The sequence below is a fragment of the Pocillopora verrucosa genome, chromosome 1 (genome assembly GCF_036669915.1).
Source record: "Pocillopora verrucosa isolate sample1 chromosome 1, ASM3666991v2, whole genome shotgun sequence".
Taxonomy (NCBI): domain Eukaryota; kingdom Metazoa; phylum Cnidaria; class Anthozoa; order Scleractinia; family Pocilloporidae; genus Pocillopora; species Pocillopora verrucosa.
In genome coordinates, this window is record NC_089312.1 from 11,166,968 (window position 1) to 11,193,231 (window position 26,264).

At 37.9% G+C, this 26,264-nt stretch overlaps 3 protein-coding genes and 1 pseudogene across 3 annotated transcripts; 1 reads left to right on the forward strand and 3 right to left on the reverse strand.

The window, feature by feature from the left end:
- Window positions 1–1,845: 1,845 nt before the first annotated feature.
- Window positions 1,846–6,614, forward strand: LOC131787572 (DELTA-thalatoxin-Avl2a-like). The gene is made up of 2 exons (XM_059104657.2): window positions 1,846–1,908; window positions 4,304–6,614. The coding sequence occupies exon 2, from the start codon at window positions 4,324–4,326 to the stop codon at window positions 5,716–5,718; it is 1,395 nt and encodes a 464-aa protein (XP_058960640.2). The 5' UTR covers window positions 1,846–1,908; window positions 4,304–4,323; the 3' UTR covers window positions 5,719–6,614.
- A 4,377-nt stretch (window positions 6,615–10,991) lies between these two features.
- On the reverse strand, window positions 10,992–15,965 carry LOC136280077 (uncharacterized). Its single transcript, XM_066164697.1, has 2 exons — window positions 15,241–15,965; window positions 10,992–11,640 (listed from the first exon to the last, which is right to left on the reverse strand). Exons 1-2 carry the CDS (start codon window positions 15,963–15,965, stop codon window positions 10,992–10,994), a joined length of 1,374 nt encoding a protein of 457 aa, XP_066020794.1.
- A 1,897-nt stretch (window positions 15,966–17,862) lies between these two features.
- On the reverse strand, window positions 17,863–18,975 carry LOC136280097 (uncharacterized). Its single transcript, XM_066164754.1, has one exon. It carries the CDS (start codon window positions 18,973–18,975, stop codon window positions 17,863–17,865), a length of 1,113 nt encoding a protein of 370 aa, XP_066020851.1.
- Window positions 18,976–19,256: 281 nt separating this feature from the next.
- On the reverse strand, window positions 19,257–22,609 carry LOC136281564 (OTU domain-containing protein DDB_G0284757-like; annotated as a pseudogene).
- Window positions 22,610–26,264: the final 3,655 nt, after the last annotated feature.

The following is a 26,264-nucleotide window of genomic DNA, read 5'->3' on the forward strand; positions in this document are numbered from 1 at the left end:
AGAGGGAACAGGTTTTGCTGTTATTCCCGACATTCAGGGTGTTACGGAACCCAACGAGAGAATTTTGAATAGCCACAACTTTAAACTGCGAAGATCGCTTTCATATTCACGCAACGTTAAAGTTGCTCAAAAACTTTTTCAGACTTTACTTTGAAACCGAACCTAAGGATCCCGTTACGAAAGAACTGTAGTGTGACCTTCAAGAATGTTCTAGAAGTAGCTGTGTCATGCTGAGTCATCCCCGAATCAATATATAAATAGAATCTACTGTAATGTTACGGAACGTTCTAGATTCTCAACCGTACCTATAAAAGCCGAGCTAGATGTAGAGAATAGGCTAGTATAGCCCGACAGATATCAATAAAGTTGTATGCTGCAAAATACAAGACGTCCACACTTCAAAAACAACGAACCGACACTATTTATTCTATCTCGTGTAATGACTGTGATGAGGAGTATATCGGACAGACCAAACGTAAGTTTGGTAAACGTTTGAAAGAGCATCAAAAAGCGGTCTCCTTTCGGTAAAAAGAGCACATACGCTTAACCAATCGGAACACATACGCTTAACCAACCATACAATTGGGCGGGATAAGTCTAAAATTATCACCACTAATCGGCGTTACCACCAGCGCCTTTGTTTGAAAGCCTGGCATATCAACTCCGCCCACGCTCTTTTAGATCGTGATGATGGCGGCTTACCTCCTGACGCCTATTTACACCTCGTCAGAAAAAAAGGGGCTGCTAATTAGAGAGCATATGAAAGGACCTCTTGTTGCAGCGATTAGATCACCCCAGATGAAGGTACCAGACAGGGTTGTCGAAACGTTAGGTCTATGAATTATAACTTCTCGGTTACATTCATTAAATCTTTAAACCAGAGTAGCATCAAACCATATCTGATTGTCCACCAGGTTGCCGCGTGAACTTTTTACGTGTAATTCTCCTTAGTGTCAAATACAATTCTTATAATGTTTGTTCATCAGAGAATTTATTATTGGATCAACTAATTATCCCCAAATTGATATTTTTCTTTAATCTCATCACTTATCTGATTGATTTTCTAGTGATATTGTGAGCAGAAATTTTGTCTTGGTCACTCATAGAAGTTAAAGGGTTAATATATTTTAAAAACTGAGGAGTTAATGATTGGCCTACGGCGCGACGTTTTTTAACTGCTGGCCTATCGTTTTCGTGTTGGCGGACAAAAAAAGAGAGCTAGAGGTTTCCCAATCCCATCGTAGTAAAACATACCTGTTGACCAACGAAAAAGATTCGAATACGCTGTTTAGGCGGGCACATATTTATTATAACGGTGAAAACGGAAGAAGAAAATCCTCTACCTCTGTAGATTCTAACCAACCATCAAGACTAAGCAGTTTTATCCCTTCCTACATACGAGCGGTTTTTAAACATTAGTGGTTCAAACCCCAATAACGTGGTGCTACTGATTCGTAAAAAAATTGTCTCGCGCATAGGAAAAATATGTTTGCTCCTGGATAACTCCTCCTGGATAACCAATCCCGTTTTTACACGTAATTTACAGCTCAACATAGATCTAATACGCCTGTCGATACCTCTTCACCCCTCCAGACAAGCTATTCCCTCCTGGAGGGAGTCTAGACTGGTTGATTAGTTCTCCTCCTGGATAACAAATCCCGTTTTTACACGTAATTTACAGCTCAACATAGATGTAATATACCTGTCGATATCTCTTCACCCCTCCAGGCAAGCTTTTCCCTCCTGGATGGAGTTTGGACTGGTTGATTAGTTCTCGTCCTAGATAACCAATCCCGTTTTTACACGTAATTTACCATTCAACAAAGATCTAATATAGTACGATCATCTCATCAGAATTTGATTGCACATCAGAATTGAGAGACGGAAGAGGTCGTTCACTGGCTGCAGGTGAGAAGAGAACAATTTTTTCCTCTTTGAGGTCAAATACATTCGCTTCATAGCGCAGTCAATGAAAACAATTATTCTTTGTAAAAAGCAATATTTTCACCCTAATTCTGCAAAAAAATTGACACAAACTATGCAAAACTGTATGCGGAGCAGAGGCCGTTCTTTTCGAGTAAAATCAACCGACATTGGGATAACTATTAAAAAACACGTTTAATTCAAATATATTCAATGACGTTCCTGCTTGATTTTTGCTCATGAAAAGAGTTTCGGATAAATGTTTCAACATTGTTCCATTCCTGTCCAATTCTCTATTTGTGTGCCGCCATAAGCCAAAGTTGACTTTTGGCGTTATTAACTGAAAGGACTACTGATAATCTTGAAGATGAACATTGTTACATTATCTAGTCATTTTACCAGGTCACAAATCGGTATTCACGACAAAAACAAAATTTCCTTTGTCATGCAAATTCTGTCCGCTTTCCAAATGAACCCTAAACGTAAAAAAACCCAAAAATGATCCCCAACTTGAACTGCAACTGATATTAATGAAGATTGTAAATGATTCTGAAACTCAAATGATCATTATTTAATTTTTTGAAGGATTCCTAATTGAGTGATAAAGCAATCGATCCGTCGAAACAAATAATTCGATATTCGTTCTAGACTCGACTATTTTTCGACGGAGTATCGTTTTTTATGGAATGATTCTCGCTGCTCTCTCGAGTTAAGCTGTGTAATAAAGGTTTCGGTTTTTTCGTAATTATGTAGTCTTAAATATATTCATTAGGGTTGTCTGGTCAAAGAGAACGATGAACTGGTGTAGGTTTGTTTTCACCATAGAACCTTTCGACCTACCTGCTCCTTACATCTAACTCTCTAAATTAAGCTTTGTTTGTGATCTGTAAAAGCCACACGCAACCCAGCGAATCGAAACATTACAGATACTATAGTGTATTGGAAAAACCAACTCCGTTAGGAAAGAATATGGGAAACTTCCTAAAACGAATCTCAGCTTTGGTATATTTAGGTGTTCATTTGTAATATTGTTACTTTTATCACTCTTCAGCTTCATTATTCATCACGTCTTAAAGTTTTTGGACTCAAAGGAGTCTTTGTAATCGACATACCTTTTAAGCTGTACATTTAACTTGCCATTAATTCCAAGTCACTTCCGAAGAATCCTTGTTACGGGGAAATGATCACCGATATCTTTCTAGTTACAATTCATCGAAGTCAGTGAATTGCTCTTTGACCCTCCTTTACTGCCATATTCTTAATCTTCGAAAATACTTAAGTTAAGTAAGAGTAAGAGTTGAATTGGTTCTAATTCGTATATTGTTCATTTTCCATGGCTATGATGAAGGCATAGTGCTTAAGTTCAAGGTCTAGCCCAACCATGAAGTTTTTACATTAAAAGTTTGGTTTCTTTAATCAAACAAGCAAGCAAATACCTCTCAAAAGACAAAAACACCAATTTTTTAAAATTGTCTCCAACCTTTGTCGTGTGATTTGCTTATTTATCTGTAAGGAGCAGAACGACGTTAGACCTTAAGTGAAACGAAGAGCTTTACTAATCTTTTCTGCCATGTCTAAGGGTCTAAACTTTTTGGTTAGGTGATACTCCCTGGTATCCTGGTTTATCATAATCTAACAGATTCAGGGAGCCAGTATTACAAGGTTTGTCAAAAAGCCGAATAGTTTTTTGTTAAAGTTAAGTGTCCCTCTGCCGGTATCGTCATTCTCATAGTTCGATGTTTTCTTATTTTCAGCGTCGAAAGTTTAATGGACAAAAGTTTACTTGATGGTCATACATTTAATTGTTCATATTTTAATAACAATTAAAGAGTGCGATTCTGCTTTCAGACCTTTATCTACCGTTTTCTTTCTTAACCGTTTCGAAGAAAAACAAAAATACAAGTCGTAAGTTAACTCTTACTTTAGAAAATGGATTAACATTATTGTCTCTAAAGAAATGTTCTAATGATTAACGTTTGAGGTTGCTTACTTTTAATCAAGAGGCAAACAACCGAACAAAGGCCCGTTGGTAGCTGCAACCTTGAAATGTAGTGTTTATTGCTTTAAAATCCGACCCTCCCTAGAGGGGGAAATATCTCAAAGATCCTCTATTATTGTTCAAAATCGATAGAACAATTTTAAAAGTGTGTCCCTAAACATTAACATCTAGATGAGTTAACTGCGTTTCTCAGAGTAAAATTGTCCAAGTAAAATGTTAGCCTATTATTTATTTCATTTGAGGCAAAAACAGTTATAATTGGAATGTTATGTATTCATTAAAACATTTCCTTTATCGCCCCACGTTAAAAACGTTGAAACGTTTCGGTCCCGTTCTATGGCCACTTTCAAAAACAATTATGCAACATTTTTTCCCCCGTAGATTGTACTTCAAAAAGCAGAATGATGCATCTCCCTTCCGTACTTCTCGTTTTTGTGTTATACACATTTAAAGAAACATGTGAGGCTACCGTTACCGAGTATTCTGAGCTGGGAAGAGTGATAGATCTTCGAAAGGTCAACTTACTGGCCAACTTCAATGAGCAAGAGAACAGGATCTTTGAGGAGCTCCCCCCGAAATGTTTCATAAAGAAACCTTTGAAATCTTCAAGCAGCTACCTCGATTATTATGCAAGTACCAAGCAATTTTATAAATCACTTGCCACCCAGTCAAGCTTGAGCGCCTCTTTACAGTCCTCCTACTCGTTGGGTTTTACGGTATCAGTAGCAACAGACATCCAAACTTCAGAGAGTACTGAAGTAAGTGGCATGTCTTTAGACAAGCAGGCGCCAACGGAAAAGATCCTCGTCGATAAAGAATGTCTAGTAAATGCTGACATCTCCACCTTAAAAGGAACATTTCTAAAAGACTTCGAGGACTTGCCCGTAAACATCAAAAATCCCTGGAAACAAAACTCATGGAGAGAGTATAGTAATTTTCTTAAAAAATACGGCTCTCATGCCATAACGTCGGTGGTGCGCGGATCAAGATTTCAGCAGATGGTATTCGCAGAGAGCTCTAAAGCTTACACTGAAAGAGATTTCCAAGTAAAAGCTTGCCTTTCGGCAGCAGGACCTACCCAGGTTGGAGAGGTTGGCATTTCTGCATGTTCAAACATAAGCCAAAGTGAGATATCCAAAGTGAGCACGATGAGCATAAGCAAGAAACGCTTTGTCAAAGGTGGAAAAAGGGAAACAAACAGCGAGCTGTTAAACGGAGCGACGTCGGCTGAATTGCTTGGCCAACTCATGAATGAAGCAGACGAATTTCCCGCGTCTGTTCAGCACACCTTTATGGCGATCTGGACCATCCTACTAAGCCGATTTAAACAGGGATCTCCTAACAATATCCGAGCCACAAACCTTGAGTACTACTACCTTGGTTTCTTGAATTATGGTTGTCCCTTCATAAGTAACGATGGACTTGCCATACAAAAATTTGACCATACCAGAGGCTCCAGTGAGAAGTATCCAGAATTCGAGTGTACCCTGGCAAAAGAGGGCTGCCACAAAAGCGATGACTGCCATTACAGACCCATTTGGTGCTCCTGTCGTGGTCCAACATGTGTCCGTTACAAGAGAGTGAAAGAGGGTGCAGGTGACTCTAAGTTAACTGCATATCCAAACAAATATGAAGATTGGGGATGGCATGGTTGCGATTGGAAAGCTGCAGGATCTTATTGCGACTGCTATAATGACAATCGGGATCAGCGGAAAACTGTGTGGGCCCTGCCAAACAGAGATGCCGCTACACATAAAGCATCGACCAAAACCGCTGCAAAAAAGGCAGAAGATTAATGTCTCCAAAGCACACTGCCGGAAAATAGAAATGAAAGACGAAAGAAACTTTAAATTTTGACCCACTTACGTAATTATTGAAATTTGGCACGCTTAAACTATGCATTAGTCTCATTTTGTCTGAATAAAGGATGTAATGTGTACGTCACCACATTTGATAGCACCCACACCCTGTTAGTGTAGAGATTGTATTGAAAAGCTATTTTCCTGAGAATGAGAGAGAAAGACAGAAATAACTACTCTTAAAATGTAGTATCGATTAAGGTTGATCTAAAGGGCATTGACTGAAATCTCATCCAGGTTTGCGTAATTGAATGTTTCACAAAAGAGGCCATAAAAGCAAAATAAGTAAAAAATTGAACAATCGCTAAAATGATTTGTCGTCTCCTCTGATACGCTCGAGCCTAAGCAAGATCCAGATAGATTTTCCCTCCTTTATTTAGATCCTTTCAACCTGGAAAATGGCTGAAAGCCATTTCCGAGTTGATATTCCGACCCCTTAAACATAGAGGGCAAAATTACTAAATGCTGATCGGCTCAGACAAAGGGTATTTATTGCTATCGGACATTATTTCAAGAGTATTTCAACACTGACTAATACAAAATTACAAGAGTTGTGAGAGATTTGTAAGTGTCAACGGAGAGTTTCCCCTTTTTTTACGTCATAACCCGCTAACTCGTTACCAATCTATAGGACACCTTTAAGACAAAATGAAAGCACTTAAGAGAGTGTCTCTGTAAGAGCGGTCCGATCGATTTTGCTTGAGACACGAGTATCCCTGTAGTACAGCAAATGGAACAGGGATTTCATCACAATCAATTTCCAAAAATGTAGCTTTTTCCAGGGGGTCTTTCATGTGCTCGAACGTTATATTGGCTTTGAGCCTAGAGATTTATTTCCCGTGACAATAAAATGCTATAGAAAGTGCTTACAAAATTGCAAAGGAACTATTTTTGGTGTCGTTTGGACCGAGAAATACAGATCTGAAATAATTAATGCTGTCACTGATGAACCAAAGGGCACAATCTTCTTAGTTATTACCTTGATAATGTCCACAGACTAACGTTATTGGACTGAACGATCTCCTGTTTCTTCCTGGTGAGCTGGTGTCCCAGCGGATTTGGACCCCTCTAGATTTGGCCCCCCCCGGTCCAAATCCGCTAGCGGACATGGAACCCTCCGGTGCAAATCTGCTGGCGGATTTGGACCCCCCTACAAAACTGAATGAAAACATCATCCTTAACGTTCTAGTAAAAATGGATGATACTTTACGTTCCAGTGCTTACTAAAGTATGTTTTTAATTCAAAACATGCGTATCGTTAATTCATTCAAACTGGCATCCCGTTGGATGTTTCTTTTGACCATGGGAAAATGGGCAAGAATTTAGTTTAATGTCTGGAGGGAGGTCCGCGATAGTCGAACACCGCTAAATTCAATAAGAGACGAACTTGTGACACTAATTTATTTTGTCATTGTTCAATGCCCAAATGTTAGGACGACATGGTACAGTGCGAGTTGTGCGAAGAAAGGTTACACATGAGCTGCGAGGGATTTAAGACTGCCTCGGAGGGCGAGTGGCTCTGCATTGTCTGCATGTTTATGACAAATGACCGGTGTGAGGATAGTTTCGTGTAGATCAGCCGACTTCAGCATGTTTTAAATGACATGCAAGTATAACAGTGTATCTTCAGAGGACTTCGGATCGCTCAAATTCCCATGGAAGAAGGTACAGCACTCGGAATCTGGATGACATGCACACGATTTGAGGTATATGGTTGTAGTTACGTCGAGTAGTCCTCCATGAAGGTTGATCAATTTTTTTTTAAAAGTTGACTACCAGAGGCGAGATTTCTCTTCGGGATATTGTCATAAGATAACATTCTTTCAAAGCCTGGCACGTTTCATTTGTCTGAAACGTTTGTTGTTGAGAGCATTAGATGTAGACATCGCCAAATTATGCAATATCTGATTTTTGAGCTTCGTTCGCGAATTGCCCCCATGGAAAGTAGAGGCAGGCCCGCAGAGATTTTTACACATTTAAAAATAGGCAGTCAGGGACTGCATGTGGCTACCTTGGATGGAAATAATTGAGTAAGACTCTTCGTTTTGATAGGCTGGCCTTAAAATCATGTGGTAGAAATTAGCTTTGGTCACCTAGAGTCTGCTTTTGTATTCATCGAAATTCACTTGTTGTTTTACTTGAAAATAGAAAATGTTTAGAAATGTAAGGCAAAAGGTAAAGTTTTTTTTTCTTTAGCTTGAAGCGACTAGGAGTACTTCTACCCGTTGTCATAAAGCTCTCTAGAACCTCTAATTTCATTGGATCTTGTTAAAACGAAGTTCTATCGTTTCAGGGCTAGGGTCCATTGTTACTATCGTTTTTAGATGTGTGAGACGTTGCGTATAGCTTTGTGGCAACTCATTTCCACTCCCCGTGGATGAGATGCAAGTTTACTGCAGGGTTATTCCCCAGTATTAAATATGCTGGTATGCATTTATTACACTAGGGGGAGAGAGACATTGAGAGAATAGTGTCTTGCTCAAGAACATAACACAGTGTTACCGGCCAGAGCTCAAACCCATACTGTTCGATCCGGAGTCAAGGGCACTAACCATGAGGCTGCTGTGCCTCCAACAGAAACATAAGAGGGATAATTGAAAATTGACTAAGTTATTTTAGTGGGACAAAAATGGACAAAGTTGAAAATAGTTTTGTACATCTGACACTTGGCAATTTTTTATTAACTTCAAATGCAACAATATTTAACAACCCTGAAATGTCAACTGAATAACATTGTGTACTATATAATCAATATTGGCAAGCAAAGCAATTATTTCTTGAGCATAGGAATTTTTTTGTGTAATAGAGATGTTTGCCAGTTGATGTTCTTGTGATTGAATTAAATGTTAACTCAATATGATTCATTTTGGTAGAATTAATCTGAACCACCAAAGCAATAATTTGGATATCTCGCAGAGGTGGTAACCAGTTAAGGCATGTTAGGACAGTAACATTTAATATGTTGAATGTCACTGAATTAAATGTAAACTGATATTAACAATATCTAGCGCATTATCAATATTTACAGAAATTGAACAACCAATGCAACAGTTTCTTGAGCATACCACTGTCTCCGAGTAATAGAGGACTCTGTCAGTTGACGCACTTGCATGAGAACAGTAACATTGAATGTCATTGAATGTCATTGAATTAAATGTAAACTGAATAACAATATTTAATATAGGATCGCTAGTAACAAACTCAACAACCAAAGTAATAATTTCTTGAGTGGACCAATGTCTCTTTGTAATAGAGGTGTTCACCAGTTGATGCACATGTAACATGTTGAATGTCACTGAATTAAATGTCAACCATTGTCAATTAGTTTACAATGTCTAGTACGCGTTAGTTTTGGCGCCAGAAACTGTGATATTAATCGTTGTGACTTGCTTACTATCATTTGCTGTGGGCCTGCAGTCAACAACAATTTCTTGAGCTCATTAATTTCGATGTCTGATGGAGCTGTTTGGCAGTTTATGGACTTCAGGAAACTCTGAAGTGCATCATTGAAGCATGTGAAGCTTGAAATATTGTCTGCAGTTTGAAGAAGTATTTGAAAGACCAGTTTGGTTTTGCATAAACTTGCTAAGGTTGTTATGTTACAGTTTGGGAAAGTTATCTAAGGAGCTGTTAAAAACAAAACATGAGGAGCTTTTTTTGATATCGATTCCAACACACTTTGCTGTGACGAGGTTGTCTTCCAGGGTAGGTGATGACAAATTAATGTCATGTATGTCATCAATTTCGTCTATCACTGTTAACTCATTGGTATTGAGATACTTGTTATCATCGAATATGCGGACCGTCAGGTTTTGAAAGTGGTAACTTTTGCTACTGTGTACTTTTTCAATTGCATCTTCCCATAAAATAAGTTTGATTGATTCTGTGTGATCTGCAACAAGGCATTCTACCCTGTACTTTGTTTTTTCTCTGTGTACAACTGGTTGCTTGTTTTCTGATTTAGTAACAACTTTCACATTAATGTCAACTTTGTCGTATAGGCTGGCAGAGAGACAATCTTCAACTGTAGAGACTTGGCTTGCAACTGCTTTGTTGTATGGAGATTCCACATCAGAAGGAGCAATCTTGGCTGCCTTGGCAATGGAATATTCATCTTCCTTTGTTTTGCTTCGTTTTACACCGTGAATTTTAACGGGGGATTTGTTTTGAAAAGCCTGTTGAAGGTTGACTCTCTGTGTAACATACCAGGCGAACACTGTCAGTTTCTGCCGTTTGTAGTTTGAAGTTGAAGTACTTTGTCTTTGTTTTGCTAGAAGATTGTATGGGACTTAGTAAATGTACATAGCCCTCAATAGATGAATCTGCAAAATATAACGTTTATATTAGAGGGGAAAACCTAGACATGTCAGTGGCATGGCAAATGTTTATAAAGCTGGCAATTGTTTGGAAATCATGCTTTGTGTGCACAACCTACAGATTAGTGGACAATCCTCCAGCAGATTATTGAGTAATTTGAAAGTTGCACTGATTTCCAGAGTTCACATTAGGTTCTTAGCCAAAGAGAGGGGCTAATGGATCAATAAAAACTTCTGAAAATGTAATTATTGTTACCTGTTAGCATAAGCAATAATGAACAATAAAGGATTCTCATCTTAAGTATGCTTGCGAATGCTTGCAAGTTGTTTGTTTAAAAACTATTGACCAATGCACAGATACCTTTGTGTTCAGAAAAGTATGTCTCTAAAATAAGGAAATCAATTTGTGTTTCTGGTAGATTAGTATATATATGGTCTATACAAGTATTGTTATCAGTAGTTGAACAGGGTACAAGTTGTCTGTAATTATTTCTTGCAAACAGATGTTGAAGAGGTGCTCTTTGTGTTTCATTAAACCAGTTAATATTAAAGTCACCGATAAATATATTGTCACGAGTTGACAGTTTATCAAAAACTTCTCTCAATTCTTGGCATAATTGCATCACTGGTACTCTTGGTGACCTATAAAGTCCTATGATACTAATATGTGGAAGGTTCAAAAATCGCATTACAGTTATTTCAATACCAGTACCATTGCTGCAGTAGGAATAGCCAGGGTAATAATCTATTTGACTATAAACTGCTGTACCTCCATATGGTCTTATATTATTGGCAGTTGATGTGCCATCATTTCTAAATAGACTATAGCCATTTATGTTATACATATCATTTGTGTCTAAAGTACAAAATCGTGTTTCAGCAAAAACATTTACATCAGTGCTGGTTGAAGTCTCTGTATATGTCATCAAAATGCTTATGTAAAGACCGTGTATTCAGATAACATAGTTTAAAGGGTCTTTCTCCAGCTCTATAGACAGGTGTAACACATATACGAAGTTTTCGTTCAGTCCTTAGTTTACTCATTTCTGCGCATACGTCATTGCTAACAGCTATTTTGTCTTCACAGAGGTTAGTGATATAAAGGCCTTCTATTGTTGTTACTCTACTTAGTCCCGCATAATGTATATGAGGAATTGCTCTTCTAGTATCAAAGTCGACAACAATCCTTGTCTCCGTGTCACCTTGTGACCTATGAATGGTTTTAGCAGCAGCAGGTCTTAGTGGAAACTGTTTCCTTATGACTTGAATAGTTCTATTTCTACCAACACCAAACTGAGTAGTGACAGGTTTTATAGGTGTCCATGTTGGTTCAATACCTTGTACATACAATTGCCTATTGTCATGTCGGGTTTTCTCTCCGACATGTGCATGGTCAAATTGAACCCATACTATCCCAGATGGTCTGTTTGTGTGATGTATTTGTATCAACTTGATAACATTCCCAGCACCATTTGTCATACCATCATCTGTTCTAGTGTTCAGTGATATCTCTGTCCTTTCTCCTGTTGCCAGGTTCAGTATAATAATAATAAATAATAATAATAATAATAATTTTATTTATATAGCGCTAAAATCCAATAATTGTCCAAAGCGCTACCTAATTACAAAATAAAATATAAAAAATATAAAATATAAAATATCTACAATATACAATATAATTCAAATATAGCCTAAGTTATCTACTATATAAATAAAAAACATCTCAAAACAAAAGGAATCTCATAACCTATATGCTAACTTAAATAAAAAAGTTTTCAGGGATTGCTTAAAAGTTGCCACTGAAGCACATTTCCTAATCTCTAGAGATAAATCGTTCCACAATTTAGGTCCTGCAATAGAGAAAGCTCTGTCTCCGTATGTTTTCAATCTGCTTCTTGGAACCACTAAATATTCTTTACATGAAGAACGCAATGACCTAGAGTATGTTTTAAAATTCAAAAGGTCAGAAATATAAGAAGGTGCAAGGCCATGAAGGGCCTTGTATACCAATAAAAGGACTTTAAAAGTTATTCTAAACTCAACTGGTAACCAATGAAGATTAATTAAAATAGGAGTTATATGAACATGCCTCGGTGTCAATGTGACAACACGAGCTGCAGCATTCTGAACTGCCTGTAGTCTAGCTAACAGATATTTAGGAAGGCCATGTAATAAGGAATTACAGTGATCAAGTTTCGAACTAATAAATGAATGGACTAAGATTTTACATGTATCTTGGCCTAAGTACTTGCGGATTTTAGCAATATTTCTCAAATGATAGAATGATGATTTACAAATGTTCTTCCTCAAAACTAAATATGCTATCAAACTGAACCCCTTAAATTACGAACAGAGTCACTAGGTGCAATGCACTCAGAACCAACAGTAATGTGACCGATGTCAGGCATGGGATGGAATCTGGAACTGATGACTACGAGGTCCGTTTTGTCCTGGTTTAGTTTAAGATAGTTTCTTATCATCCATTCATCAATGTCCCTCACACAGCATTCCACTCTCAACTTCACTTGTTGGATGTCATTCAAGCTGATAGATTTAAAGGTAATATATAATTGGGTGTCGTCAGCATATAGATGGTATGATAGTCCATGATCATTTATTATGTCCGCAATAGGTGATGTGTATAACAAATACAACAAAGGGCCCAGAACTGATCCCTGAGGGACACCACACTTCAATGCACGTTGTGAAGAATGACTATTCCCAACTTTAACAAACAGCTTACGTGAAGACAGGTATGATTTCAGCCACTTAAGCACAGTTCCTTGTCACTAGAAGAGTATGGTCCACCGTATCAAACGCCGCCGACAGATCCAAAAGTACCAGTATGACCGACTCATTACGATCTAAAGCACAAAGAATGTCATTTTGAACCCTCAGTAGAGCCGTTTCAGTGGAGTGAAATGACTTGTATGCGGATTGAAACGTTTCCGAAAGACCATTAGATGTAATATAGTCTGTAAGCTGGACACATACCGCTTTTTCCACAAGCTTGGACACAAACTTCAAATTAGAAATAGGTCGAAAACTTTCATATTTAGTGAAATCAGCATTATGTTTCTTTAAAGTCGGTGTCATAGCTGCAATCTTCAAGACATCAGGAATAACTCCAGTAGATAAAGATGTATTCACTATGTTAGTCAACACAGGAGTTAGTAAATTGAAACATTCCTTCATTACCACTGCAGGCAGAGGATCAAGTACACAGGATTTGTTAATAGATCTCAATGCAAGTCCCTTGATGTCTTCGTAACTGACATTAATAAAGTCTGAAAACACAGAGTTACATTCCACGTAGTTACCAAGAGTCACTTCATTAGCATCATTACCTTGCGCAGAATTCTTCTCTATTAGTGTGGCATGGATACGATCAATCTTGTCAATGAAATAATCAGCGAAAGAATTAGCTAGTGCATCACTACAAGAAGATGGATACCGTGCAGTTGATTGCTTTTGTAGTAGTTTTGATACTGTATTAAACAAAACCCGTTGATCACTTGAGTTTTCAGTAATGATGGTAGTGTAGTAAGAGGATTTCAACGACTTGATCAAATTATTCACAACGCAGCACTGACGATTATATTCTTGTCGATCAGCCTGCAGCCTGGTTCTTCGCCATTTTCTTTCAAGGCGTCGTCGCTTACGCTTCTCTACAGATACCTCATTAGTGTACCACGGAGCAGCAGGCCTAATAGTAACAACTCGGCGCTTGACAGGAGCATGCTTGTCCATTATTGATCTTAATAAGGTGTCATACTGTTGAACTAGATGATCGAGATCGCTGGATGGGTCGATGACGAGAGGGCAGTCAGCAACATCACTAAGAAACGACTCCATGTCAAGAGACCGAAGCTTCCGATAGAAGATAACTTCCTTCCTAAACTGGGGCTTTCTTATGGAGACATCACACATTACCGCCAAATGATCAGAGATGTTAGGATCATAGACTTTGATATTATTGAGCATGTTATCATCAGACTTATTTATAAGTAAGTCAAGAGTATGGCCATTGCGATGAGTCCCAGCACAGACACGTTGTTTAAGGTCAAAAGATTCCAAGATGTCAGTAAAACGTTTGGCATTTACATCATCTTGACAATCCATATGCAAGTTAAAGTCACCAGTAATTAGGACTCGATCAGAAGACTCCACAGTTACAGATTCAAGTAGATGTGAGAATTCCTCAAAAAATCGATTGAAAGAGGAGTTATCAGGTGGACGATAGATGACTAAGATCCTGACACTATTTAGGCTCCGAAGACGAACATCCATGATTTCAAATGTATCATAATCAACTGTTAATGAAGTGTTGATGTTCAGCACATCCTTAAATAAGATACCAACACTGCCTCCTCTTCCTTGTTTCCTGGGAACATGTAGGAATCTATAACCTGTTGGACACAGTGTTCCAATCTCAACATCATCCATAGTGTGTGGTCTCAGCCAGGTCTCAGTAAAAGCTAGAATATCTACATCAAAATCCACCACAAAATCTTTAACCTCCATTGTCTTATTACGCACGGAGCGTGTGTTCAGTAGAGAGAAATTTAAGCAATGCGATAAACCATTTTCACTGTATGGAATTTGCGCAGAATTTTGTGAAGAGACTTCAGGCCCAGGATGCGGATGTACATCACCACTAACCAATAGAGATATTACCATGGAGTTAAAAGAGGCCGTAGTATTACTGTAATAAGATATTCTGCTTTTAAACCATTTTCTCTTCCGAGTCCTTAATAACAAACCTTTGTTCGGACTCATAAAGAAAAACATCCCATGGGAGGAGAATGCAAATAAGCTTCTCTGCCAGCGAGTAATCCGAGCATGACTCATAAAGAAAACCATCCCATGGGAGGAAAATGCAAATGAGCTTCTCTGCCAACGAGTAATCCAAGCGTAACATATTCCCGGTGAAGTTGATTCAACAACTCTTTGGAACTGGTTTTCGAAGCTGTCAAACTCAGAGGTGACTTGAAAATCTCCGCCAACACATCTCAGTAGGATTATCAACCACAAGGACCAATTTAGAAAACGAATGGCCATCTTTAAGCGCATAAAAAAGTAGATAACACCAGAGCTTGTGAGGACACGTCCGCACCGCACGCACACATTATATCACTGTATAGAATGTAACTGTCTGGTTTTCCTGGGATCACTAGGTATTTGTTTCAAGATTTTATCTCTGAGTTCCTGTGATTGAGCTCCTATGACACTGTCATGTGCTTTGATACTATACTTGTTACTTGATATGGCACAGTGTGCTCTATCATTGAACTCATTGACCTTGGCATTCTGTATAAACAAGTGTGGAGCATCAACTGGATAATTTCTATTATTAGATTGTATTAACCTCCCTTTAAATTTTATAATGTCTTCTTTTGAATGTTTTCCTTCTCTCAAACGGTTCAACATATCAGCAAATTCTTTGCTTTCTCTTTGTCTCATTATTTCTTGCAGTTCAAACATTTGAAAATGTTCTTGCCATAGATTTTGAGCAAGAATGCTATATTCAGAGTTGTCCATGTCTTTGAATAAATAACTGTCCATTACTGGTTGTAGCTGGAACAGATCACCAATAGCAATAATACTAACACCACCAAAGGGTAGTGCACTGCCTTTGACATCCTTAAGTCTATTATCAATTTGCACAGTAACCATTGTATTGCCCACCATGGATATTTCATCAAGAAATATTAGTTTAACTCCACCAATCTGACATCTTAATGTATTCAGTTGACTAGAATCCAGAGATTTGTAGTTCTTTAATGACTGGCATGCAGGTATTGCCAGTGCACTGTGGATGGTATTCCCTTTAATATTATAGGCTGCTTTACCAGTAGGTGCTAGCATCAACACGTTTACTTCAGCAAAGTTCTCACCAGCCCTAGTATTATAGTACTTTAATGCAGCCTGATACAAGGCCTTTGTTAGGTGCGATTTACCTACACCTGCACCTCCGCTAAGAAAGCAGTAGAATGGTTCATCTGAAGTTTTTGTCAAGTGTAACACATGATAAAGAATTCTTTTTGTTCTCTATTTAACATTTGTACCATGCGTCTATATTCATCATCTTGCATCTCATTCAATATTAATGGCTCAGTATTTGAATCCACAGAGGGAATACCAATATCATCTGACAGGTTGTAGTTCTCATTAAAATCAGGGTGTAAATCTGTATCACCTTCAGTCTCGTCGTGATCTTCAATATTCTGAGAACAAGGTGCTATAGTATCATACATGTAACTTTTGTCTAATGTATTCATTTCCTGTTGTATATCATTAAAGTCTTCATTGCAGATAGCATATTATTTCATTTGCTTTTCAACTGCATTGAATAGCAGCATAAAGCGTTGTTGATAAGATGAAAAGGCACCAATTAAATCGGTTTCTTCATTTCTCCATGAAGTGAAAAGCATAATAAGCTCACGATAATATTTTTCTGGTTCAGCTTCCTTACTGAACCAACAACTTCTTATTATTCTTGCCTTAGTTCTTTTCTTGGTTTTGGCCAAAATGACTTTCTTACTAGATTTGTCATCATCACTATCATCATCATCATCATCATCATCATCATCATTATAATTATCATCATTGCATGTTTCAGAAAGAAGATTATCAACGTCTGACTCATTTGACTGTTTTACATAAGGTTTCCCACACATATCATACCATGCTGCCCAGTCTGCAAGTGTGACGTTTTCTAAGCTTGATGTTCGCATAGTATATCTCTTTATTAACCCATTGGTATAGATGTCTTCACAGTCATCTTCCATATCTTTAATGTCATCTAATGGCTTTAGAAGCTCTACTCTTTCCTCAGGAGGTGAGGTATTTATTAATATTACTTGTCTAGAAGCTTTTCTCATTGGAAGTTGTAAAACAATATAAACAGCATCTTGTGCAATGATTTCAACATCATTCACAAATTTACTGCCTATATCTCTGACTTGCTGATTTATACTACAATTCCCTTTCCTTGTTTCAGCACAAGCCTGTCGTAAAAGTTCACTCATTCCTTTTTGAGCCTTTGATATGTAATTCACTATGTAAACAGCACATGCATACACATCTAAGACATACTGGATGTCCATATTAACTCTCCATGCATTAAGACAAGCAGGATTGTAATTATTAATACGTAGTACTTTTAGTGATGACCTTACAGCTAGTAAATAGCTTTCTTCAATGATATTAAGATCTAGAAGTAACTGACCAAAGGAAATATTTTTATCTTGATCATCCTTTATGTCACTGAGATGCTTCTTGATTGATTTCCATCTGTCTTTGTGCATTTTTACTTCATTTTGAGGCATATCAGAGTCTAGAGGTAGTAATATTTGAGTCTGTCTCACGGGAGGCTGTGGATAATTAAATCGGCATTCACTTTTTGTATTCTTTTGACAAGTGCGTGAATGCCTGTGTACTTGTCTGTTAACTAAATTCAGTAGTTCAAGATTATCTATAGGCTTTTGATAAGTAATTATTTTATCAATAAATGATGTCACTTTTGCATCACTATCTTTACCAAATTCAGGTGCATCTTCAAGCCATATCAACATGTGTATATTAGGTGAACCTCATTGTTGATATTTCACTCTATAAAACCAGTCAGAAATCTTCCCCAGTGGTGCAGTATCAGTCAAGAGGAAATTATTTAGAAATTTACATGCTTGGTAGTCAAAATGTCTGGCACAGGTAACAGGGTCACTTTGTATTAATCTACACTTATCCTCCCATTTGAGATTCTCTAGTTCCTCATTTTCTTGTGATCAATCAGTTGTCCTAGAATTCTAAGTAAGTGAACCCATAGTGTTTCTGCTGAAGAGATACTACAAAATAGTGAGGCAGGACCTAACTGTCTTATCATAGCAAACAAGTCTTTCTTGGCCTTTTCAAAGTATGGTGGTGAACCTCTTAAAGCTCTTAGAAATTTAAATCCTTCATCATGATGAATTAAACCTTCTAATGTTCCTTGTTGTTTCAATCTTCCTGCATTGAGAGATCTGCTGTTTCCCTTACATTTTCTGAGAGCAATCCGTGATTTTCCCAAAATAATTTTCATTTGTAACTTTGTAGTTTTATAGAATATATTCTCGACACACATAGCTGCTCTTCTATCTGATCTTCTGAGCTCAGATTTACAGATATCACTATAGTGAACCTTAATCATACGGTGCTCATTTTCAGGTCTTTTCTGGCCGAGAAATATTCCAGGATATGCTAATTCTTCTGAATGCTTATCTCTGAATATACTTAATGGTCTATTTCCCTCAGCTGGTGCAACATTGAGAATATTTTGATGCTCATTATCTTCTAAAAAGTCAGTCGCTGTTAGCATAGTATCAGTAACACCTGCAGGAACCTCTACTTCATCTTCACTCCATTCATCTTCATCATCTAAATTATGAGAAGCTACATTGTTGCAGTTTTGTTCATCAGTTACATATTGCTGGTGACATGCACTTTCACTGCTTTCAGTTTCTAAAATTTCTCCATTAAAATCAATAATCCAGTCTGCATTCAATGCAACACCTTCATCCTTGTAAAGGTCACTATTACTTGTCAGCCAATGTGCAGCTTGAACAACTTTATGTGGTCTTACATTTAAAGACATTGCAGAGCTCTTGTATTGCAATTTTCTTTTCAAATTCACTTTAACTGTACCAGTCTCACTTGGTAACCATGGTAACATACTCACAGTATTCACTACATCAGCAGGTACATTGACCACATTACCATGTATTTTTAGCTGCTTCCCTCTGGGAGCTTGCATTAATTTTTGAAAAGCAATTCTTGGTGCTAGCAATCCACACTCTAATTCATTTAAATCAAAAAATTTTGGCTTATTTGGAAACACCATGCCATTAGCTACAGCACAAGATGGAACTCTGTTTTTACTTAGGTGCTTATAGCACGTTGTGCATACCCATTCAATGTCATCAACACTTAATTTATTACAGAGGTATTTCTCAACATCAGGATTGGACTGCCTTAGCTTATCAGCATGAAGTACACTATATTTATACCATAACTGATCACAGCAGGTACAAATGTACAGTGGTCCTTGAGACACTATTTCATGAAACTTGCAAATCAACAATTCAATATTTTCATGTGCACCACACATGTCTCTGTATTTTTTCATATAGGCATTATTTTTAGCCTTTTCCTTATCATGTTTTCCTTACTTGAATTCCTTTCAGAAAATTCTGAACATGTTGAGATGTAGTGAATCTCACCTATGTGTGCTATATATATGGATCTTTGATCATTTGTGGTATTTACTGCTTCCACCAAACTCATATCTCTAAAATTTTCACTTGACTCTATGATGTGGATCCTTAAATTTAGTGCATCAGCTACAGCTTGTATAATAATGTGATCAGCCCATGTTCCTTCCAAAGACATATAAGATATATACCGCAACCATGGTGTATCTACTATGCTTTCTATAAATCGTTCAGGATTGTCTCTAAGATACTGAACACCAGCTGCTCTAACTTCATGGTGATGACTTGAATCACCATATAACTGATGAGATACTGATCTAAAGAAGCAGTCACCCCCTCCACCAACATCTAGTGGTCTTTACTGATACCTAAGTAATCTATAATTCAACAGAGAATTAGATCCTCCATCGCATATTGTTCTGTTATTTGATACAGGACCTGGATTTGATTCAATATCTCCAGACAGTAAAATGTGTTTATATGACACATTGTATGTAACAGTAGATCTCTTACTTGTTAAAAAATATTTACTGAAGAAACTGTCTTGCTTCTGAATATACCTGATATTCCACTGTTTATATTTTGCTGCAATGCTATGTAAATCAGAAGAAACTGGAACTGCGTTTTTCAGCATTTTTTGTTCTTCTTTCTTAGTTTTCTGCACCTCAATTTACGTATCACTTTCCTTAAAGATACCCTGGATGGCTCCCGATCTCTTATTCTACAACCTGATTTTTGCAAATGTAGTCCAGAACGACAATCCTTTTGCTTGCTTTTACAAAACATATGTACGCGACTTACACATTCATCGCTATTGATTACATCACAGTTGGTAATCATGTATTCATAACTAGGCACAGTTTTCGTTAAATATTCATGGAAGCATTTCACACTGTCAAAAAGAGTTTTCGTGTCTCGAAAGACATCTCGTGTTTCCCAAAGGAAATTGGTTGTGTCTCGAAAGACATCTCGTGTTTCCCGAAGGAAATTAGTCGTGTCTCGAAAGACATATTGCGTTTGCCGAAGGAAATTATTTGTGTCTCGAAAGATATTTTGTGTTTCCCGAAGGAAATTCAACGTTCCCCATAGGAACTTTTTTGACACTTCAAGATGGAGAGCCAAACGATTTACATAACGCCACTGACGGAGTTGAACTGCACAAGTCATTCGATCATCATGGCAGCCAAACAAACACTTCGATTCAGTGATCGTCTTCTCGCTATAAAATTTCCAAAGAACGTCAAAAAACCTGGAAAAATCCTTACGAACTAACACTTCGCAGATTCTTGGAAATCTGTGCCTGGTTATTGATGAAAAATAGTAAGAAATCATTGTAAATAACATAGATGCTCACTCACCCTTGATAAATCGGAGTCCGCGTTGAAGCACAAGCACATGGAAAAGACACTTGGACCAATAAGGGGCCGACAACCAACCATCGATGCTCTGATTGGCCACGAAGACTATCCGAGAATTAGGCACTCACGGACACACTCTGATTGGCAACGAAAACTACCACAACGCACTCTGATTGGCTACGAAAACTATCAGAAGATCAGGGCTACACGAACGGATATCGAAAAGGGTTACGGACGGACTTACTTACACAGATCGTAACATTAGTGGCTACGCTTCTTCGAGGCAGGTAGCCACAAAAACTAGAATATTATAACAGCTGGGTGGGTAGTTTCAGTTCCAGAATCGGTGTACTTTTGGAGAAATTCAGATAAACGTTTTCCCTGTTTTACCCTACAACAAAAATGACCGAAACTGCACTGAGATAAATAATCTATTGGTGTGTTCACATTCACTCCCAGGGAAAATTGAATGAGTCAAAGTGAAGACAAATGATTTTACTATGTATGGTAGAAGTGCCAATTTGTAATGTTGTATTCAGCTTGAGATAGAGAAATAAACATTTCACTCTTTTTTTGCGACGTTTTTGCATGAAAATGAGGCCCCAGGCCTCAAACAAGCAGCCGTTGTTACCATGGCAACAGGAATGCTGCAACCTTTAAAAAGGGCATTTTTGTGCATCCCCCCTGAGTGCCTAACTGTATGCAAAATTTGAAGGGGGGTTGAAATTTTCATTTCCCAAGATGTTTGATTCTTACAGAGACTTGTCTCTGTAAGAGCGGTCCGGTCGATTTTGCTTGAGACACGGATTTCGCTCATTTCTTGTGTGTTGTAAGACATTCATGTACCTATACTAAAACCAAAAGCCGTTTCATTGGATCTCTTTATTTTTCAGAGTTTTACGGAAATTAAATTTCACTCGACCGAAGGCTTGTCCTGACACTTTTCAAGACTTTAATTTAAGACAAGTTTGGTGGACAATTTACAAAAAACTACGGAACTCAGCAAAAAGCAAATAGCCCAGCCATATATATTAACTCTATCTTATCTATCGAGGTGACTTTTGTGAACATCATGTTTCAATCAAGGAAACAGGAAGAGTTGAATGACACCGTATCGGTTCGCTTAAGTCACGCACGCGAAAACCGATCAAATTCAAGGTAAATTTTTGAAAAAGTGAGGCGTTCTTAACTGATCCAACTAACATAGCTAGGAAGTAGGTGCCATAGAAAAGGTACCTACAGAAAAAAACTTTGCGGCCCGACCTTAACGAAAACTTTATAACTCCATGAACTTACCTAATTTTCGGCAATCTCCAAGTTTGGCCGCCATTTTGAGGGACTTGTCAACATGATGCGTAGCAGATATAAACCAAACAGGTAGATCTAAGACCGTCAGAAATACATACGGAAGCAATTCAAATGAACTTTACTTTCAATTTAAGCGGCAAAATTAGAAATTGTTCGTTCAACTTACCGTTCTTACATCCCCATGCGACCATTTCTTCCAAAAATTCACGCTTTGTTTACCTCATAAACGTGACCGCTGACCAGCCGCTGAGTGAAAACAGTAAAGCGCGGGGTGGGGTGGTTGGCGGGCTTATCGTCATAAGATATTCGGATGTATGTTTAAAAAGGTTTAGCACTCCCAGTCTAAACAGTGAAGGCATGCTTCGTGGTACAGACAACTTTCATTTTACTCTTATAACTTTCTCCTTTAAATTAGAACTGGTATTAATTAATAGAGTTATCAATATATTTTTAACCGTGGTACCCATATGATATTTTTGCTTATCATCAGTGGTATGGTACCTTCATCTGCAACAAGAGGTCCTTTCATATGCTCACTAATTAGCAGTCCCTTTTTTTCTGACGAGGTGTAAATAGGCGTTAGGAGGTAAGCCGCCATCATCACGATCTAAAAGAGCGTGGGCGGAGTTGACATGCCAGGCTTTCAAACAAAGGCGCTGGTGGTAACGCCGATTAGTGGTGATAATTTTAGACTTATCCCGCCCAATTGTATGGTTGGTTAAGCGTATGTGCTCCGATCAAGCTAATTTCCTTTTTAGCAAAAGAAGACCGCTTTTTGATGCTCTTTCAAACGTTTACCAAACTGACGTTTGGTCTGTCCGATATACTCCTAATCACAGTCATTACACGGGATAGAATAAATAGTGTCGGTTCGTTGTTCTTGAAGTGTGGACGTCTTGTATTTTGAAGCATACAACTTTATTGATATCTGTCGGGCTATACTAGCCACTAAACTATTCTCTACATCTAGTTATAAGCTCGGCTTTTATAGGTACGGTTGAGAATCTAGAACGTTCCGTAACATTACAGCAGATTCTATTTATTTTTTTCAGCATGACACAGCTACTTCTAGAACATTCTTGAAGGTCACACTACAGTTATTTCGTAACGGGATCCTTAGGTTTGGTTTCAAAGTAAAATCTGAAAAAGTTTATGAGTAACTTTAACGTTGCGTGAATATGAAAGCGATCTTCGCAGTTTAAAGTTGTGGCTATTCAAAATTCTCTCGTTGGGTTCCGTAACACCCTGAATGTCGGGAATAACAGCAAAACCTGTTCCCTCTCATCAGGAGTGCTACTAGTTTTAACTGGTTTTCGGCAGTTACGGAGAAAAGTTTTGGTACAGCCATTCGCCTTTTAGGGTCTATGAATTGTAACTTCTCGGTTCTTTAAACAAGAGTAGCATCAAACCAGTCTAAAGTTTTTGTTGCTCGAAAACCGCTTTCATGTGTGTAACGCAGGCTTTAACAGGAAAAAATATCTGTACGAGAAAAATTTCACGGTGGCTACGGAAGGAAAGCACCACAACCAAAATATGGTATAATATAAACAACCTACAGAAAAATATACTTCTATCTACCATTTTGGAAAGAAAGCAAGCTCGGAAAACGGATGTGAAGCGCTTCAAAACCAACGCATTGTGTAAAGAGAAGATTTGTTCCTTGGATTTGTGTAAGTCTTCCTATCTTGTAATCATGCCACCTGCCTTAAAGAATAGGTTCTTTGTAATGAGTTTCACAGAAATTCGACAAAAGAAGAAGTACAGGGAGTTTAAGTCGCTAAAAGTGACGCAACTTAGGAGAAACGGTTGATCCTTTTTCTGCTTTGCAAAATAAAGAATATTCAGATAAGTGAGGAGGTTACCTAAAAACTCGTAAAAAGAATTACGAACAACCCCGTAAGGGTTGGACAGGTTGGTTATTCAAGGGTTTGTGTAATATATAGATTTAGCCAAGCCTAAAAGCGGAGCTCTTGTTAGTTTATTTTCTAATCCCTCATTATAATGAAAACTGTAATAACACTCTTCAGCGCTGGCTGTAGAAGAGTTTCTTCAAGGGAATAAAGAGACCAGTCCGGGGGTTGGGGAGGGAAGGGAAGAATTGGCGAGGTCTGGAACCTGGGGACGACGTTCTCACAACTTGCGATAAAACGCATGCTAGTCAGCGGTATCTTCAAGCACCTAAGGACCTTCGTTGTTGTTCCTGATGTTTAGAGCAAATTTTCGAAGATAGAGAATCTTTTCTTCTTCAGAGGAAGTGTGCCATGTCAGCATCAGTTGAAATTATATTTTTTTGAGCATGACTTATAATTTTGGTTTGGGAAAATGAGCAAAAATTGAAAGAAACGACAGTAAAGTACTTCCAGTTTAGACATCACCAGTCCATTGAAGAGTATATACGTGATAACAGCGAATTAGTAAATCAAGACGCCAGAATCGTATGGGCTTCACTCATATCTTCTCTTGAAGTTGCCAGGTTTGACTGCTTTCCCCACCATCTTTTCCCTAACGTTTCAACCTCCTCTGTTTCGCGTAAAAATCAAAAAGAAAACTCATTTTCAATTCGTGTTTGAACCTGTAATTTCTTGAAGATTTTTCCTCTTTTGGCTATTTTTTATGATTGCCCCCTGGCTGGAAATACACGGCGTCTTTTTGAGGTTTTATCTGTGATGTTATTCGGTAACCTCTGCTGTAACTACTTATAATGTAGGTTTCTTTAAGCCAACTGCGTATGATCTTAGCAACTCTAGCTAATGAAGTACGAAATTTGTCTAATATGTTTCTTGCGCTGCAAAAGTTTGCTTTAAAAGAAGACAAGCTAGAGCTAAAATGTCATGATTAAAACTTGATGACCAAGAGAGACTTAGGATTTGATCATGAAGACATTTGTGGAAAACTTGAGATTTCATTTTTACATCACAGCAATCAATTCCAAACATCAATCAAGTTTTCTCTTTAGTTTTAAAGTTGAGTTGATTTTGTTATTGGTTATATTAAATGTTAATGTTTCTCCTCATCATCATGGACAAACTGTTTGTTCGACTCTTCAGCTATCGGTTCAACAAAGCTTGATATCAGGTCTCTTTCCCAGTTCCCAGCGTTTTCTTCTGTTGGCGGTTCAATGTCAACGTTTTGCAAGAACGACTGATCGACTCTCAACTGTTGAGTAAGAAGCGACAGTAGAATGTCGTCTTCATCTTCGTAGTCATCTTCTTCTTCGTCTGTCACAGGAAAGCCAGTGGTTTTGAAACACTTTATAAGTGTCGATGGTGCTGTTTCAGACCATGCCTTGGCTATCCAGTTGATAACGTCTAGTAAAGTTATTTCTTAAAGAGTTCAGAAACACTTTCAGCCCTTTCGATCTTGCGTAAAAGCGATCGTAGTATATGTTTCTTGTATCGTGCCTTAAAGGCACGGAGAATCCCTCGATCAAGTGACTGTTAATGGGATGTTGTCTCTGCTGGAAGAAACTTCAAGGTTACGTTCGAGAGCTGACAGTCGCCAATTTAAGTTACTGGTAATTGCTCAAGCTTTATGTTTTTAAAACAACGAGGTTTCTGCGCCTTTCCGATAACCAACGGCCTGAGCTTTTCACCAGTGGCACTACATGCAAGCATAGTTGTAACTCTCTCTGTAAAATTTCATTGACGGCGAATTTTTTTAGCAGGGCTGGTTTCATTGCTTTAGCGTCGTGGTACAAAATTAAAATTTCATTCAGCTGATTCGTGCGTTTTACAGTGAATTGACACTAACTGGAAACTGAAATGGCTTCCTGCGAAATAGAGCAACAGCATGCGTTCTTTACCTTCTTAGTGAAAGTAAATTTTGCCCTTTACATTGTAAACAAGAGATCGCACGTTTCCTCGTAAACTTAAGGATACATATCTTTAATAATCCTGCACGACTCGGGTAATTTCCTCTACTTCTGAAAACGCAACTGATATTTGTCTAAATTTTACTCAGCCCATACAATTACTTATAAAAATTCACTCCTTCCATTCTTACCTTCCACTTTATTTTCTGAGGTCATTAGCTCGCAGCCTCTTAGTTGATTACTATTTTTTTCTCTTTGTTGTCTTCTTGTATATGGCGCCTATTAACGATTTTTACCCCAAACCGGCACAAAAAGGAAAGATAATAAAACTAAGTGTCTAAAGAAGAAAGTTTGAGTGGTAATTGCAAACTGACAAGAGAAGTTGAGAGGAGAAGCAGGCCGCGACGAACGCTGACTATACCGTTAAAAGTCTTCTCATTAT

Coding starts and splice junctions, on each gene's coding strand:
- LOC131787572 (XM_059104657.2), top strand. CDS start 4,324: ATGATGCATCTCCCTTCCGTACTTCTCGTTTTTGTGTTATACACATTT.
- LOC136280077 (XM_066164697.1), bottom strand. CDS start 15,965: ATGCTAGCACCTACTGGTAAAGCAGCCTATAATATTAAAGGGAATACC. Junction 11,641..15,240: donor AAAACCAGACAGTTACATTC/TATACAGTGATA, acceptor ATTTATTATTAT/TATACTGAACCTGGCAACAG.
- LOC136280097 (XM_066164754.1), bottom strand. CDS start 18,975: ATGGTGTTTCCAAATAAGCCAAAATTTTTTGATTTAAATGAATTAGAG.